Genomic DNA, 17,730 nt, shown 5'->3' on the forward strand with positions numbered 1-17,730 from the left:
TGCGATCGAGCGCAACTTGAGATTGAAAAACAGAAAGTTTCAACTTTTATGTGCGCTCGATCGCATGAGTTTGTCCGATCGAGCGCAGGGCCAATTTTAAAAAAAAAAAATTAGCTCTTGATTTGAGTATGTTTTAATTGACTCGATTAATTGTTTATTAATCGTTAATTGCCCTAAGTTGAGATTAGCAACCCGAGTTCCCCACAACAGGTGGTATTAGAGCCTAAGTTTCTTGGACTGAGATTAGAGGAGCGGGGTAGATCGAGTCTTCTAGTTTGATTTATTTATTGCTTTTATACTTGTATGGTATATGATTTATTGAGTATAGATATTAAATTGTCACATGATGCTGTGATAATTTGCGAAGAATATGTCGTACAGTGTTTTGAAGTATATGTTATCTGATTATCTGATTGAAGTAATAGCATGTATTGAATGAGTATGAATCAGAACTCGATCTCTTGAGAAGGCATAATTGTGCTAATCAGAGGCGAACTGAAACATATTTATTATATCTATGATTGAATTGTGCACTAATCTCCTTGATTATCAGATATGCCTCCCCGACCAGCACCGAGAGTTAGATAGACATTGGCAATGAATCAGCCTGAACAGACGAATGTTGTACAGGTCCCAGTGACAACAACTGAACATGGACAGGGTATTACTTCTACTGATGAGTTTAGTGATGCTAATCCGATGGAGAAATTTCTGAAACGATTCCAGTCATTCAAACCACTGAAATTGCAAGGAACTGAGAATGCTGTGGATTGCGAGAATTGGATGGAAGATATAGAGCAGTTATTTGAGTCACTTGATTATGTGGAAGAATGATGAGTGAGATTGGTAATCCATCAACTACACGGCCTTGCGAAGAGTTGGTGGATAGCGACGAAGAGAGCATTGGAAAATCAAGGTACTGTTATTACCTGGTCTGTATTTCGAACTGCTTTCTATCAGCGTTTCTTTCCTGTTTCTTATCGTAAGGACAAGGGGGCAGAGTTCGCGAGTTTGCAACAGGGACAGTTAAATATCGAATAATATGTTGCAAAGTTCACTAGTTTGTTGAAGTTTGCTCCCCATATCGCTGTTAGTGACGAAGCTCAAGCCGATCAATTCATCAATGGCTTGAATCCTGATGTATTCACACTTGTGAATTCGGGAAGACCGAATACATTTGCCAATGCTCTGAATCGAGCAAAGGGTGCAGAAGCAAGAATACTGAAACAACGAGGAGCTCATTTTGTTCCCCAGCCGATGAGAAAACCCCAAGAGCAGCCACAGATTCCACAGCCACCTCGATTTGAAGCTGGAGGTAGCAGCAGTGGAAAGAAAAGCTTCTTCAAGGGTAAGAGCAAACAATTCAAGAGATCAGGTGGTAGTAGCTCTTCTAGTTCAGGTAGTTCTCGACAGTATAGAGCTGGACAGAGGTCCGATGTGTATTGCACTAAATGTGGATGTAGACATACCAATGAACAATGCCGAGGTGTTTTTTGCAGTTGCCACATTTGCAACAAGATGGGACACTTTGCGAGAGTATGTCCACAGCGAGGTTCTGAAGGTGCTCAGGGTACTGGATCATCTAGACCAGTAGTTCAGACTGATAGACAAGTAACTTTGGTACACTCTTTTCAACCACAGCCTGTAGCACAGAGTAGAGGAGGAGGTCAGACGGTGAATCAACCTCCGAGGCAACAAGAACGAGTGTTTGACAGAGGAGCAAGCACAAGCGGCACCGGATGATGTGATTGTAGGTAACTGTTTCTCTTTATGGTTATCCTGCCTATTTCTTATTTGATACTGGTGCGTCGCATACCTTCATTTCTGAACAATTTGTTACATTGTATTCATTGCCTATTGAGTCATTAACTACTGTAGTGTCTATATCTTCACCGTTGGGAAAAGGTATAGTATCAGTGAAGTCTGTTCGAAACTGTGTACTACAGTATGAAGGTAATGAAGTTGAGCTTGACTGTATCGTTCTTGGTTTGTCTGATTTTGACTGCATAATCGGTATTGATATGCTAACCAAGTACAGAGCAACAGTTGACTGTTTTCAGAAGATAGTGAGGTTCAGACCAGTGATGGCTGACGAATGGAAATTTTATGGTAAGGGTGCTAGATCTAAAATTCCCTTGATATCTGTTATTGCTATGGCTGATTTGTTACAGAAGGGAGCAGAGGGATTTTTGATCTATGCAGTTGATGTGCTGAAGACTAGTCCGAAATTGACTGATCTACCAGTGGTGAATGAGTTTGCAGATGTATTCCCTGACGAGATTCCGGGATTGCCACCGTACAGAGAGGTAGACTTCGGTATTGAATTGATGCCAGGTACACAGCCGATATCGAAAGCACCATACCGAATGGCACCGATTGAACTGAAAGAACTGAAAGACCAACTCGAAGATTTGTTGGACAAAGGATATATAAACCGAGTGTATCCCCATGGGGTGCTCCAGTGTTATTTGTAAGAAAGAAGAATGGATCAATGAGATTATGTATTGACTACCGACAATTGAACAAAGCAACGGTAAAGAATCGTTATCCTTTACCTCGTATCGATGATTTATTTGATCAATTGCAGGGTTCATCGGTATATTCGAAGATTGATCTACGATCCGGTTATCATCAATTGAGGGTTAGAGACGAGGATATTCCTAAGACTGCATTTAGAACCAGGTATGGCCATTATGAATTCATAGTCATGCCGTTTGGTCTAACGAATGCACCAGCAGTTTTTATGGGATTGATGAATAGAGTATTTCAAAAATATCTAGACGACTTTGTGATTATCTTTATTGATGATATTTTGATATACTCTAAGAATATGTGTGAACATGCTGATCATCTCTGAATTGTATTGAAAACATTAAGAGAAGAGAAATTGTATGCCAAGTTATCCAAATGTGAATTTTGGTTGCCGAAAGTTGTTTTTCTTGGTCATATAATTTCAGAAGATGGCATTTCAGTTGATCCGAGTGAGGTTGAAGCTGTGATTAGTTGGCAGAGACCGACATCTGTGCCAGAAATTCGAAGTTTTATGGGCTTAGCTGGTTATTACCGACGATTCATTCGAGATTTTTCATCGATAGCAAAGCCTATTACACAGCTTACACAGAAAAATGCACCATTTATTTGGTCTGAGGCGTGTGAAATAAGTTTTATCGAACTAAAGAAGAGATTGACTACAGCGCCAGTTTTGAAAATCCCTACAGGTACTGGTGATTTTGTTGTTTATTGTGATGCTTCTCACCAGGGTTTGGGATGTATTTTAATGCAGAAAGGACATGTTGTCGCTTATGCTTCTCGACAACTGAAACCACATGAAGTCAGGTATCCGATCCATGATCTTGAATTGGCTGCAATCGTTTTTGCATTGAAGATCTGGAGACATTACTTATACGGCGAGAAGTTTGAAATCTTTTCTGATCACAAAAGTTTGAAGTATCTGTTCTCACAATCTGAATTGAATATGAGACAACGACGATGGCTTGATTTATTGAAGGATTTTGATTGTGAAATAAAATACTATTTGGGAAAATCTAATGCAGCAGCGGATGCCCTGAGTAGAAAGGTGTGTGCTTTATCCTTGTCTACGGTAGGTGTATCTAATTTGATTGAGGATTGTTGTATTTCTGGGTATGTATTTGAGACAGATAGAAGGCCAATGAGAGTTTATACAATCATTGTTGAGCCAGAATTGCTGATTCGTATCAAAGAAGCGCAGAAAGCTGATCAGAATGTACTGAAATCAATTGAAATGATCCGATCAGGACATCAGTCTGAATACAAGGTTAGTGACGATGATATATTGTATGTGAATAACCGAATAGTTGTTCCCAATATTACAGACTTGAGACAGAATATTTTGAAAGAAGCCCATTGCAGTCGCTTCAATGTTTATCTTGGAGGTAGAAAGATGTACAACGACTTGAAGAGTCAGTACTGGTGGAAACAAATAAAGTCTGACGTGATTGAATTTGTATCCAAATGTTTGAATTGCCAACAAGTGAAAGCTGAAAAAAAGAAACCAGGTGGCTTGTTATAGAGTTTATCGATTCCTGAATGGAAATGAGATCACATTTTCATGGATTTTGTAACGAAGTTGTCACGATCATCTCGAGGATGCGATGCTGTTTGGGTGATCATCGACAGATTGACAAAATCTGCATACTTTATTTCTTATCGAATGACTTATCGTCATGATCAAATGGCAGATCTCTATATTCGAGAAGTGGTAAGATTACACGGTGTGCCAAAGTCGATTGTATCTGACCGAGATCCAAGGTTTACGTCACACTTTTGGCATAGTCTACAAGAAGCTCTAGGTACGCGCTTACATTTGAGTACTGCTTATCATCCTGAAACTGACGGTCAATCTGAACGAACTATTCAGACGCTTGAAGATATGCTGAGAGCTGTAGTACTTGATTTTGGTACTACATGGCAAAATTCTATACCACTTGTGGAATTTTCTTATAACAACAGTTATCAGACGAGTATAGAGATGGCACCATTCGAAGCATTATATGGAAAGAAGTGTCGATCGCCTTTGTATTGGGATGATGTTTCTGAGGTACCTGAGTTAGGGCCAGATATGATCAGACAAATGACTGAGAAGGTGAAACTGATACAGCAACGAATGAGAACAGCGCAACACAGACAAACCAGATATGCGAATGTACGACGACGGCCGTTATCTTTTGATCAGGGAGATAGAGTGTTTCTGAAGATTTCACCGTTCAGGGGCACAGTCCGATTTGGCAAACGAGGAAAATTATCTCCGAGGTATATTGGGCCGTACGAGATTCTCGAGAAGATAGGCAATCTTGCTTATCGACTCGCTCTTCCTATGTTTTTATCTGAAATACATGATGTCTTTCATGTATCGATGCTAAGAAAGTATATATCTGATGCGTCTCATGTGATTCAATCTGATGAAGCTGAGTTGGATGACACTCTTAGCTATTTCGAGCAACCTATTCAGATTCTTGATAGAAATACAAAACAACTCCGAACGAAGACCATTCCATTGGTGAAGATTCAATGGAGTCGACACGGAGTTGAAGAAGCAACGTGGGAAGTTGAAGAAGACATGAGACAGAGATTTCCTTACTTATTCCACTAATGGGAGTTCTTATTCAGTTTTCGGTTATTCTTTATTCTTATGAGCATACAGACTGCATATCTATACTGTTTATGAATTTGAGGACGAACTCATGTTTTAGTGGGGGAGAAATGTAAGGCCCGAGATTAATTAAAAATTAATCTGAATTTAATTTGATTTTAATCCGAGTATATTTAATTTGGGAATATTTAGAGTTTTGATTTAAATTCTAATATTCTTAAATTATTTAGGATTAAAATTGAATTAAAATAAGGGCCGAGTACCAAATTGTAAATATTAAAGAATTGAGGGGCTAAACTGCAATTAGACTTGAACTTATCAGATTTTTAGTTTATTACTCAGCTTTCAACGTGTAAGCATACAACTATTTTCAGAAAATTGAGAGAAGTCAGAAAATAGAAGTCAAGACCTTCATTTTCTTTGAAAGTTGGATATTCAGATCCTTGTAACTTTTGCTCCGGTTATCCGATTTTGATTCCGTAAATTGTTTTGGAATTCTTACAACGAGGGCTTCGATCTCGTGTAAGTTTTATGATGTTTTATATGAATTTCGAAATCAGTTTGGGACAGAGATCAGGTTTTGAGTTATTGAGTATGTTTATCGTTGTTTATACGATTCTATCTCGAAACCGGATTGAGGAGTTTGTATTGAACGTGTCCAAGCATGATTTCCAGCTTATGATTGTTGTTTATAGCTGATATTATGAAGAGTTTGATGATATATTAGTTGATATATGTTGTACGAATGATTGAAGTGAAGTTAGAAATGATTTCGGGATTACGTCGATTACCGATTATCAATCGCTACGCCGTCGAATTGAGTTTTTAGACTGTTTTGTTGGTTTATCTCTGAGCTGAAGTTGTTATCTAGATGATATGAATGTTATAGCATTTTTATTCTTCAGTTTCAGTTGAGTTTGTGAGGCCAACAAATCAAGACATCGACTTTGTATCGAAGAAGTTTGATTGAGGTTTGAAATGAGTTTGATTGATGATCTTATGATGTTTTCGACTCGATTTTGATATCATAGATTGGAATGAAGTTTGATATATGTATTTTGATTATATCTTTCAGATTTGAAGAGTTCAGAATCGAGTTAAACGAAGGTATAATGACAACATCATGAGTTAGGGACTTTATAACTCAAGAACGTCTATTCTTGAGTTGGCCCGTAAAAACCACATACTTGATATGTTTTGATTTATGTTTTGATGTTATTGATCCATCTCAGGTAGTGAATCTTTGAGTTTGAGTTGATATGATAGCATATTGAATTGATTCAATGTCAAGGTTGCGGTTAACCTTATTTTCTAGCCCGGAATGGCTACGATAGATGGATATCCATGTCAAGATCGTTTACGAATCTTGATGGCAATGAAATGATATGAATCAATTCTTATTGAAGCGTTGATTAATCTATTTTCTGAGTTGAGTTTTAAATAGAGAAGATATGATTTATTTAGCGCTTTCTATATATGTTGGTTATACTGAGAATTATTTCTCACCGGAGTTTATCCGGCTGTTGTCTTGTTTTGTATGTTTGCATGACAACAGAGAGGACATGAGCTGATTATCGACGTCATTGACAGCGGGGAGAGAGTCTAGCATGTGAGAACTCGGGTTGTAGAAGGTTTAGAAGCATCAAACATGATAGTATATTGTAGTTTGAAGTATACTTTTGAGAATTACGATAGTTGTGTCGTTTATTGCTTTTTGAACGACTAGTTTGATGTAATAATCGCATGGTTTGATGCTAGGAACTTACTACATGTATATATGCATGTTACAGATTTTATAAACCATAATTTGAGTTGGTTTTTGATTTTTGGATTGAGTTTGCATAGTTGACAGCAACAAAAATTCTGCAGAATTTTGAACAGAACTCGTGCGCTCGATCGCTTGAGTACGTCCGATCGAGTGCGGCTCGTGATTTGCAAAAAACAGAGAATTGGAATTTGAGGCTCGCTCGATCGCGTGAGTACGTGCGATCGAGCGCAGCCTGAGATTGAAAAACAGAAAGTTTCAACTTTTATGTGCGCTCGATCACATGAGTTTGTCCGATCGAGCGCAGGGCCAATTTTAAAAAAAACAATTAGCTCTTGATTTGAGTATGTTTTAATTGACTCGATTAATTGTTTATAAATCGTTAATTGCCCTAAGTTGAGATTAGCAACCCAAGGTCCCCACAACAAAACTCTGCTACGATTCAGGTAGCACTCTGATATCGCTCGACCCTCGATAATATGAATAGAAGCAGAATAAATATACACTGAACTAGGATTTACATCTAAAACACACTGATTGTGAGAAATTATTTGCCTATTTATAGAAAGAGGTTGGACGCTCCGATCCCTTGCATGAAGTGACGTGTCAACAACGTTTTGACAGCTATGTGGACAGTTATGTTCTGACGGTCTGAACTCGTGATTGGTGGATCCGATCTCCCACGTTTTCGTGCACTTTAGACACCTCATTAATCTGCATGGCCTAAATTTGATAGACGTTGTGATCTATGTTCGAGGCTTCCGAACTCACTTTAGTGGATCCAAACTCTTCGGAGGTTCCAAACTCAAATCCTTTGATTTCGAGCTGTTTAATCACTTGATTTACATAAGTAATGATCCATTAATCTTATTTAACATTTTAATTACATAAAATGGTGTTCGAATCACTTAACCATCCTTTAGAATAGGTCGGTTGGGTTTTCATTTCTTGGCCCATCCTAATGGTGAGTTTTGGGTTGTGGGTCAGCCCGCCTAGTTGGGCGTTTTGACGGTTCTATGTGATACTACATACATTAGCATTGCATTGAAGCCACATCAGCTTCATGTCGTAAAAAAAAACTAAAACTACCAAAAAAGAATATAGTGAACTAAGATTGAATTTGATAGTAAAACTGGGCTTGTTTCTGGAAGTTTTAATGATGATACCTAATTCTTTCTTTTTTTCTATTTTCAGAAGATATTATTATAATACTTTGACTGATATAATACTAGTATAAATCTACTTCAGTAGGTCTTATATCTTTGCCAACTGAAGCTCCTAATATCACAAGTCTATAACACAATGAAATGTTTATGGGAAAAACTCTTTCCACGGATTAAAAATTGTCTCACATTTATTGATAATTAAAAAAATACAAATATTGTGAGTGAGCAGTAAAGCAAGTGATCTTCTTAATCTGATAAGCTTTAAGCGTGTGATTTTAATAAATTTCAGTAGCTTTGTAATGCTTTTTGTTCCATGATTGATTCTCAAGAATGCGGGAGAGAGATCTGTAAGTCTAACGATGAGGCTTTTATAGATGTGTCTCAATGTTTTAATCGAGAATGTCTCTTGAAGTCTCATTAAATGCGCTTGTATATGAATAAACCAGGTTTTAGCTTGTCATTTGTTTTATATCGGGAATAATAACAAGCATAAATGACCTAGTACAATCTATTAAATGAAATGTACTATCATGCAGAACAACAAAATAAATATCAAACATTATCTGACTTATAGTACACAAGATCGGATGCAAATATTCTACTAAAATTATGTGATCTGCTAGCTACATATTTAGTCATCCTACTGAAATATTTCTCTTCTGAAGCTCTATTAGTTTCAGCGTTCAATGGCTTGACTTCTACTTCTTCCTTAAGTTTATTCTAACTACAATTCTGCTGGTTTTCCCGACATCAAGCGTATACTAAATTCCAGATGCCAACTGTTTTTTTTAATCAAACTGGTAGAACATCAACAAAACTTATAATACCTAACACTATATTTGTATTAACCCGATTATATTTTAAGCAATTAAATTATCTAAGCATGTTTAAGTGGTCAAAACATGATTAAAGAATTCTCATTTGGGTTTAATAAATAAAAAATTGGGTTCAAGACGTCCGAAAATGGTTTGAAAGTCATTTAGTGTTCGAGTAGTTCAGGAGATCCGAACTTGAACCAAGGCAGGATCGGAAGATCCAAACTGATCGGATGGAGCGTTGATTTAGGATGCGTAGTGTGAGTTCGAAAGCTCCGAACTCGCGATCGAAAGTTTCGAACTCCTTCCATCAAACAAGATATGGGTTTTTATTGGTGATTTGATGGGTGAGAGATCAAAAGCTCCGAACCCTAAGATCGGAAGGTCCGAACTCCGTCGGCAAGATGATTTGTCCAATCAACAGACACGTGTTCGGTGGACAAGGATCGAAAGCTTCGATTGAGCGATCGGAATCTCCGAAGTGCGATCAAAATGTCCGAACATGGGATCAGAAGTTCCGAACATGGTCTATAAATAAGGCCGAGACTTTTCATAGTAGTGTGTGTTTTGGGTGTGTGGGTTTCTAATAAGTGTTGGTTTCTTAGTGTTTTAGTCTCCTTTTTGAGGTCCGGACTATAGCGAGGTGCTACGGGCTTGTAGCGGAGCTGTGCTTGGGTAAGGGCCTTCGACATCAGCGGACTGGCGATGGACGCATGTATAAGCCTAGATTTTGATTAGCTTTTGGGAGTAGTTATTATTCTAGTTAAGACTTTTTTAGATAAGTTATAATGATATGGAATTGTATTGTATGCTTAGATTGTAGACAGTTGTTCTGCTAGGCCAGTAGTTGAGGTACATAAGTACTAACTGAGATAGTCAGAGATGCATGATATTACTGTTCATGATTTGTATGCGACATTAGTATACAATGTTGAAAATGTTATCCTTTTGAGATAGCTAGTTGTTTCTAGGGTTTCATTGTACGATAGGGTACCGTGTGACATCAACTGGACTTATGGGATAGCGTGTGTGGTTTACCCAGGACGGTGATAGTCCAAGATCGAGTTCAGTATGTGTGACACCAACTGAATCCGGTAGGAGTAGCGTGCCCATACTGGAGGCACCTATTTTTTTTAGCATGATACTCCAGATCTTGTCCCCAGTGTACTAGAGCATTTCATATTTCATGTTGCATGCATCATATAGACTTGTGTACTCGTACATTAGGTTCTGGACGTTAGCACTTACGTCCCTACTTTTATCTCAAAACCTCATTCGACGAGGCAGGTTCGAAGGTGGAGCAGGAGTGAGTTCAGTGGTTGGTTAGGTGACCAGGGCTTGGAGGCAGGGGTTGCCGGTGGATTCTAGTTTAAGATTTTATTCGGTATTTATTCACTCCATTGAGTTGTATTATTATTTCTATCAGATTCCAGTGATTTACCGGTTATAGTCTGCGGGATTAGTATTTAATTAAGTTTACACATTTAGCTCTGATTGTGGTTTTTGCTTAAGTTTAATTGCATGCTTAAGCTTCTGATTAATAGGTGTTTTCGGAGCTGATCACTACAATATTTCAAATATGTACCCAAAAATATTTATCTAAAATATTATAATTTTTATTTTCAATTATTTATATTTGGAAGTGATGTAATATCTAAATATTTAAAAAAAATTATTGAATTTTAAAATATAAGATAAAAGATTTTTTTTCTAAAATTTATTAAGAAAACAAAAAAAAAATTATAATTATTATTTTAAATAAGATTGATAAAATCAATTAAAAAGTTAGTTAGCATAGGTATCTCAACATTAATAATAAAAAAAAATATTTTTAATAAAATTGAAAACACATGGGTTTTGGCAATTGGATTGCTTGACAAATCACCATTACTTGACCTCAGGTTTACACGTATATATAGAACCAAAAAGCAAAACCAGAAAGCAAGCAGTAATTACTTACTTTATAATTAATTAATATTGGCTATATGTATGTATGTACCAGTACCAGTACCACCCATCGTAGTCACACCAGGTTAAAGCTTTCACCGCTTCGGCTTTCATTTTTAATCTTCGAACACAGCTAAAACATCTTCTTCTTGCTCATCGACAACCGATAATGGCAGTAATCACTACCGCGGTACTAATGCTGTTGTTGGGATACTACCTTTTCAAGAGATATTGGCAATGGAGTGAGCGCCGCCGCCACCGCACACACAAGGGATCTCTCCGCCGTCTGCCTCCTGGTTCCATGGGTTGGCCCTACGTCGGAGAAACCCTCAAGTTTTACACTCAACATCCCAACACCTTCTTTTCCATGAGAAGAAAGAGGTACATATATATATTTTCAAGAATATTAATTATTAGTTAGATGACAACATGTATGGTGATGTGCAGGTATGGTGATATATTCAAGAGCCATATATTGGGATGCCCGTGCGTTGTGATATCGAGCCCAGAAGCTATAAAGGAAGTAATGGTGACAGAAGCTCATCTTTTCAAGCCCACATACCCATCAAGCAAAGAGAGAATGATTGGACCCAACGCCATCTTCTTTCACCAAGGACGATACCATTCTTCCCTCAGGAAACTCATCCATCCATCCTTTTTGCCAGCCGCCATTAAACCTTTAGTCCACCATATCCAAAATATAGTGCTTCAGCTTTTACACACATGGGAAGAAATGGCCGCCACCCGCCACCCTATTCATGCTTTAGAGGGGATGAGCCAGGTCAATTAACTTTAATTTTTAATTATTTGTATATTACTTTTGTTGCAGTTTTATTTATATATATCTTATATATCTGGATCTGTTTAATTAGTATGCATTTGATGTTGCTATGGTGTCGGTGTTTGGAGGAGGCAACCACCAAGAGGTGGAGTTGGAAGGAATCAAATATTTATACCAAACTTTGGAGAAAGGTTACAATTCAATGCCTTTGGATTTTCCGGGAACTCCTTTTTACAAAGCAATGAAGGTAAATCTAAATAATTCATCATCTTCAAAAACAAAAACACACTCACACACACTTCTCATCTATATATACAATCCGTTGTGGCACATGCGATGCATGTTTTGTAAATATATAATTTGTAAAGACTCCAACTTGATAAAGTATGTAGGTATAGAGAAAATTTTAATTTGATAGTGAAAAAAAAATGGAAGAGAAAGAAGGAGGTTAGAAGAAAAACCGAAGAAAAAGTGGGAAAAAATAAGATACGATAGTTTTTTTTGGAGTGTGGGGTATAATCGAAAATTTTTAAAAAATTTAACATGACATCAAAAACAGTTTTTATAAAGTATACACATTTAATAATATAGTAAATATAACCTTCAAAAAAAATATATAGTAAATATATATTTAGATTAGATGTAATAAATAATAATAATAAATAAATAAATAAAAGAGATATTAATTAATTTGGCAAATAATCAAATACGTCCGGTGTTTTTGTCTTCATGCAAAAAGAATTGTACACGTACATGTAAGACGTGGAGTTGGACATAAAGTCATCATCAGTCTCATGACTCTCCTAATTATTAAATGTTCATGACATGACACTTAGACTTGTTTAGACAAGTATTTGTATATATATATTTTTTTTAAATAAAAGTGTTTCTTATAAAAATTTTATAAATTGTTTTAGCAGTTTTTTTTTTAAAATAAATATTTATTTACATAATTATTCTATAAAAACAATGTTGTAGTTAAATTAAAAGCAATATATTTTTATTATATTATTTCCTTCAATTATTAAAACATTAAAGACGCATCTCTGTTGTTGTTTAAAAATTTTAGTTGGATAATTATTTTTTTAAAATATATAAGATTCATAGCAGTTGTTCTTAAAAAAATTTACTTGGAGAATTATTTTTTAAAAATATTTGACAAAAATCTAGTTCAAACATATATATACTTTAAATTTTTTAACTAATAAAACACTAAAAAAAATTTAAAATATTTATCCAAACATAACTATACTACGATTGAAATATATTATATATCTTCAACTTATATATATTGACTCAAACATTTTACTTTATAAAAAATAAAAATAATTAATAAAAATAACAATTTTGGTTCTAGGGGAGTTTCCCCTCCTTTTGTTTTTTTTTTAGTCTCTTCAGATGGGATGCTTATGTAACGTTGATGTTGCGCCGACATGTGCAGCACATAGTGAGAAAAATTCCCTTGATAATTAAATCAAGGAGTTTGTAAACATTTACAATAGCTGATTATTGAAGGATAATGAATTCGAGATAAGTTATATATACATATTTAATTTCTTATATAATGGAATAATAATATATAAACACAGGCAAGGAAGATATTGAACAAGACAATGATGAAATTAATAGAGAAGAGAAGGAGCAACGGCGATTACGGCGGAGGGCTGGTGGGAGCTATGCTGAGGGCTCAACAGCAGAAGCTGAATACTTTGAGTGATGACCAAATATCTGATAACATTATTGGAGTCATATTTGCGGCTCACGACACCACTGCCAGCGTTTTGACTTGGCTGCTCAAGTATTTGCATGATAATGCTAATGCTTTGAATTCTGTCACGGTATATATATCTGATCATATACATGCAATTAATATATCTTCCATCTAAATATAATAATTTTAATGTTAGTTGTTGTTTAACTTTTAATTCGATGGTTTCATGGTTTTTAGATGCATGCATGCATGCATATATCGATGACGGAGGGATTATGATATTCCATGTGTCTGTTGTTGTTGAGCATTTTATGGACGGCGCACAATGTTCATATTATGTCACGTTAACGGTCCCATCATACACTTTTTTAGGTTTCAAGAATTGTGCTGTATTAAATGTTTCCACGATGTTCACATGATTAATATCTTGTGGAACTCATGAGATGCTTAACAAGACGCACTCGGAATATCAAAATTATATATGTCAAATATGGAGTTTTTACGACGCGCGCACACACACACATATATATACATGCAATTAATCTATCTTCCATCTAAATATAATAATTTTAATGTTAGCTGTTGTTTAACTTTTAATTTGATAGTTTCATGGTTTTTAGATGCATGCATGCATATATCGATGACGAAGGGGTTATGATATTCCACGTGTCTGTTGTTGAGCATCTTATGGGTGTCGTACTATGTTCATATTATAGAATGTCAGGTTAACGGTCCTATTATACACTTTTTGAGGTTTCAAGGAATGTGTTGCATTAAATGTTTCCACGATGTTCACATTAATATCTTGTGGAACTCATGAAATGCTTGACAAGAGGCATTCAGAATATCAAAATTATCTGTCAAATATGGAGTTTTTACGACGGTTACACACACGTACACGCACTTTTTGAGGTTTCAAGGAATGTGTTGCATTAAATGTTTCCACGATGTTCACATTAATATCTTGTGGAACTCATGAAATGCTTGACAAGAGGCATTCAGAATATCAAAATTATCTGTCAAATATGGAGTTTTTACGACGGTTACACACACGTACACGCACATATATATATGTATATATATATATATATATATATATATGCAATTAATCTATATATCTTCCATCTAAATATAATAATTTTAATGTTAACTGTTGTTTAACTTTTAATTCCATAATTTCATGGTTTTTAGATGCACGCATGCATGCATATATTGATGACGAACCGGTTATGATAGTGTCTTTTGTTGAGCATCTCATGGGCGCCGCATTATGTTCATATTATGGAATGTCACGTTAACGGTCCTATCATACACTTTTTCAAGTTTCAAGAAACGTGCTGCATTAAATGTTTTCACGATGTTCACATGAATTTCTTGTGGAACTCATGAGATGCTTATCAAGAGGCACTCGGAATATCAAAATTATATCTGTCAAATATGGAGTTTTTACGACATGCACACACAACAAATGTTTCCCTTTTTGATATAATTCTTTTGAAACATAAAGTTTTAGTTCTGACAATGAGAGTATCAAGATTATTGTTAATGTTTCAGATGGAGCAAGAAGAGCTCCAGAGAAAGCTACGATTGCAAGGGCAGCGGGGACTTACATGGGATGACACCCGACAGATGCCATTCACCACAAGGGTACCTGCCTAGTGTGTGTATATATATATATATATATATATATATATATATATATCAGAATCGCAAAATTAAATTCTTACATTGAAATTTATATTGTGAAATAAATCACATATTCATAAAATAAATTTGTGGGAAATAGGTGATTCAGGAGACATTAAGAAGTGCAAGTATTCTGTCGTTTACATTTAGAGAAGCAGTGGAAGACGTGGAATTCCAAGGTTATGTGATCCCCAAAGGTTGGAAAGTTCTTCCCCTCTTCAGAACCATGCACCATTCCCCAGATTTCTTTCCACAGCCCCACATGTTTGACCCTTCAAGATTTCAGGTACACCGACCGCTATCTTTAATTAGGAAAAAACTTCGAAACATTGATATTAGATGAACTATAAGTCGTGAACTATATATTTAGTATCACAATTTGTGATTACATGTATATATGTATGTCCAAAATCTTCACTAGATTATAATGGGATGTGACTGCAGGAACCACCAAAACCTAACACATACATGCCATTTGGTCATGGAGTGCACTCTTGTCTGGGGAGTGAACTCGCTAAGCTCGAAATGCTCATCCTCCTTCATCATCTCACAACCAGTTACAGGTAATTTAATTCTATTATTTTCTTTCTCAAATTGATCTTCGTGTACTTCGTTTAATAAAAAAATCAAAACGAAAAAATCCTGTTGTGTGAAATTATTTTCATTTCATACCCTGTGTATGTGAAACCGGCCGTTACAGATTGGACAAATGTGCTTGAAATTTCTTCAACCCGGAGTTTAAATGTGTGATTAATTATTTGACAATGGAGAATATATTAGCATATTAATATTTTTAGAAGGATAATAGGTCTTCTAGACTTTTCACAATGGTTCCGGTGAGATTATCCCTAGTATAATTAGCGGAAACCATATAAAGTACACGAATGCATGCATGTTTAGAAAACTAAGTTTAATTGCTTCAATATAAAAAATAAAAAACTAATATTATCTACGAACAAATCACTGACTTGGTCTTGTATGACAAAGTAATTGATAATATAAATTGAAGGAAAATCCTTAAGCTCCGTACCAATTACTTGGATAGGGTCGATGGACGATCAAGAAGGCCAAGGGCCTAGGACAGTGACCTCCATCCCACTCGGGAGGGGCACTTGCCTAAGGTCGATCAAAGTAGTCGAGTCTACATCATGATAGAGGGGTCTGCGTTCGCATGACCCTTGTCAAGTATAGTGCTAAATTAACTGTTAAAGTAGTCCATTGAAATGTACTTTCCATTCTACGGAATAAGCATACGGTGCATTGCAATGAGCACAGAGCGAGCGATTCTTTCGCCTTTTACTAATGAATACCATGTGCTCGTTGCAATTCAAGCAGCATATATATATACACTACTTTTTTGGAGGGTTCTTTTCCTTATATTTGAATTTTTATTCTAACATGAGTTCAGTGGTGCATCCCATTTTTCATGGCACAATATTGCTCCCTTTTGGTGCTGACTTAGCGACTGTTGATTCATATATTGCTCATATGTAATGTAATTAATATGTTTATTTTGTAATAATTCACTTCACATCAAGCAAACAAATAACATCATGTGTTTTGGTATCAGATGGAAAGTCATTGGAGAGGATGATGCAATACAATATGGCCCATTCCCAGTGCCTAAAGGAGGATTGCCAATACATGTTTATCCAAAGACTAAAGATGCGTGAAATTACTTTTCAATACCATTTGGAATTTATGACCAAAAAAAGAAGGGACTAAAGAGTTCTTTGTGAGGCTACCTAGTTATTGTATCTTTTAACCCAGTGCCAAAAAAATAAAAATGAATCTCTTCTTGCCAAGTGATCAAGAAAGACTAGTTTATATAGATTTATGTGTACTCCTTTAAATTTAATGATCATATATAAAAATGTTTTTAAGGTGGAGTAGGAGTTTGAGTTTGGTGGATTTTTTGTTCGATCAATGTTATGTGTTCTATTCCCTCTATTAATACTTTCTCAGATGATATGTTGTAAAAGGGTTTTCGAGTATGGTTTACCTTATTAGCATAGTTTGTAAGTTGAGGCTGTGTTTATCGGATAATTTATTCAATACACAATGAATGATAGTGATTACTGGTTTTATCGTTGTAAAAAAAAATCATAAAAGATATATAATAATTGTGCTCATATATTGATTAAAACCTCAAAATGATTAAATAGTTTGAATTTTTAAAAATTAATTATATGACAAAATATTATGAATGCGAAGAAATATAGATAATGATTAAATATTTACATTTTGATTAAGTACTTTAAATTGCATATATTTATAAACTCTATGTCGTCATATGTTAAACCTACCATTGCTATTTTTTGGTGTGCATTAAGTAACCTCAAGGTTAACGTAAATCGTATTGGCTTGTAAATCAGGTTAACCAAGTAAATCGTACTGACAAGAGTCATGTGCGACAAACTCGTCTTAGAAGATGTTCGTAGGAAAAATCAAACTTTTATCCACTGATCAAACATTCACCTACTTCACCAACTCAAACATCTCACGAGAACATGTTGTAAAGGCTTTTGATGGATATATATATATGTTTCCACTATATTTTATGGAAATTGTAATCGAACCAAATTATTTTTAATTTGGATATAATTACAAAAAATTATATTTAAGCATGAATTAGTTGTCATTGACAATTTGGCATTGCACCGACGATTACATAATTATAATTGTGGAAGCATGGCATTTAATTTTTATCTTTTAATATTAATTAAGC

At 35.4% G+C, this 17,730-nt stretch overlaps 1 protein-coding gene and 2 pseudogenes across 1 annotated transcript; all 3 read left to right on the forward strand.

Annotated features, from left to right (window-relative positions):
- The first annotated feature begins 1,435 nt into the window (after positions 1 to 1,435).
- LOC140889847 (abscisic acid 8'-hydroxylase 2-like) lies at positions 1,436 to 16,675 on the forward strand. The gene is made up of 11 exons (XM_073297578.1): positions 1,436 to 1,590; positions 6,021 to 6,035; positions 10,015 to 10,039; positions 11,096 to 11,205; positions 11,272 to 11,605; positions 11,697 to 11,852; positions 13,195 to 13,443; positions 14,871 to 14,963; positions 15,103 to 15,288; positions 15,447 to 15,565; positions 16,573 to 16,675. The coding sequence occupies exons 1-11, from the start codon at positions 1,436 to 1,438 to the stop codon at positions 16,673 to 16,675; spliced, it is 1,545 nt and encodes a 514-aa protein (XP_073153679.1).
- Positions 16,032 to 16,182, forward strand: LOC140893915 (U1 spliceosomal RNA; annotated as a pseudogene).
- On the forward strand, positions 16,258 to 16,384 carry LOC140893921 (U5 spliceosomal RNA; annotated as a pseudogene).
- Positions 16,676 to 17,730: the final 1,055 nt, after the last annotated feature.

This window comes from Henckelia pumila, chromosome 3, assembly GCF_033568475.1.
Source record: "Henckelia pumila isolate YLH828 chromosome 3, ASM3356847v2, whole genome shotgun sequence".
Taxonomy (NCBI): domain Eukaryota; kingdom Viridiplantae; phylum Streptophyta; class Magnoliopsida; order Lamiales; family Gesneriaceae; genus Henckelia; species Henckelia pumila.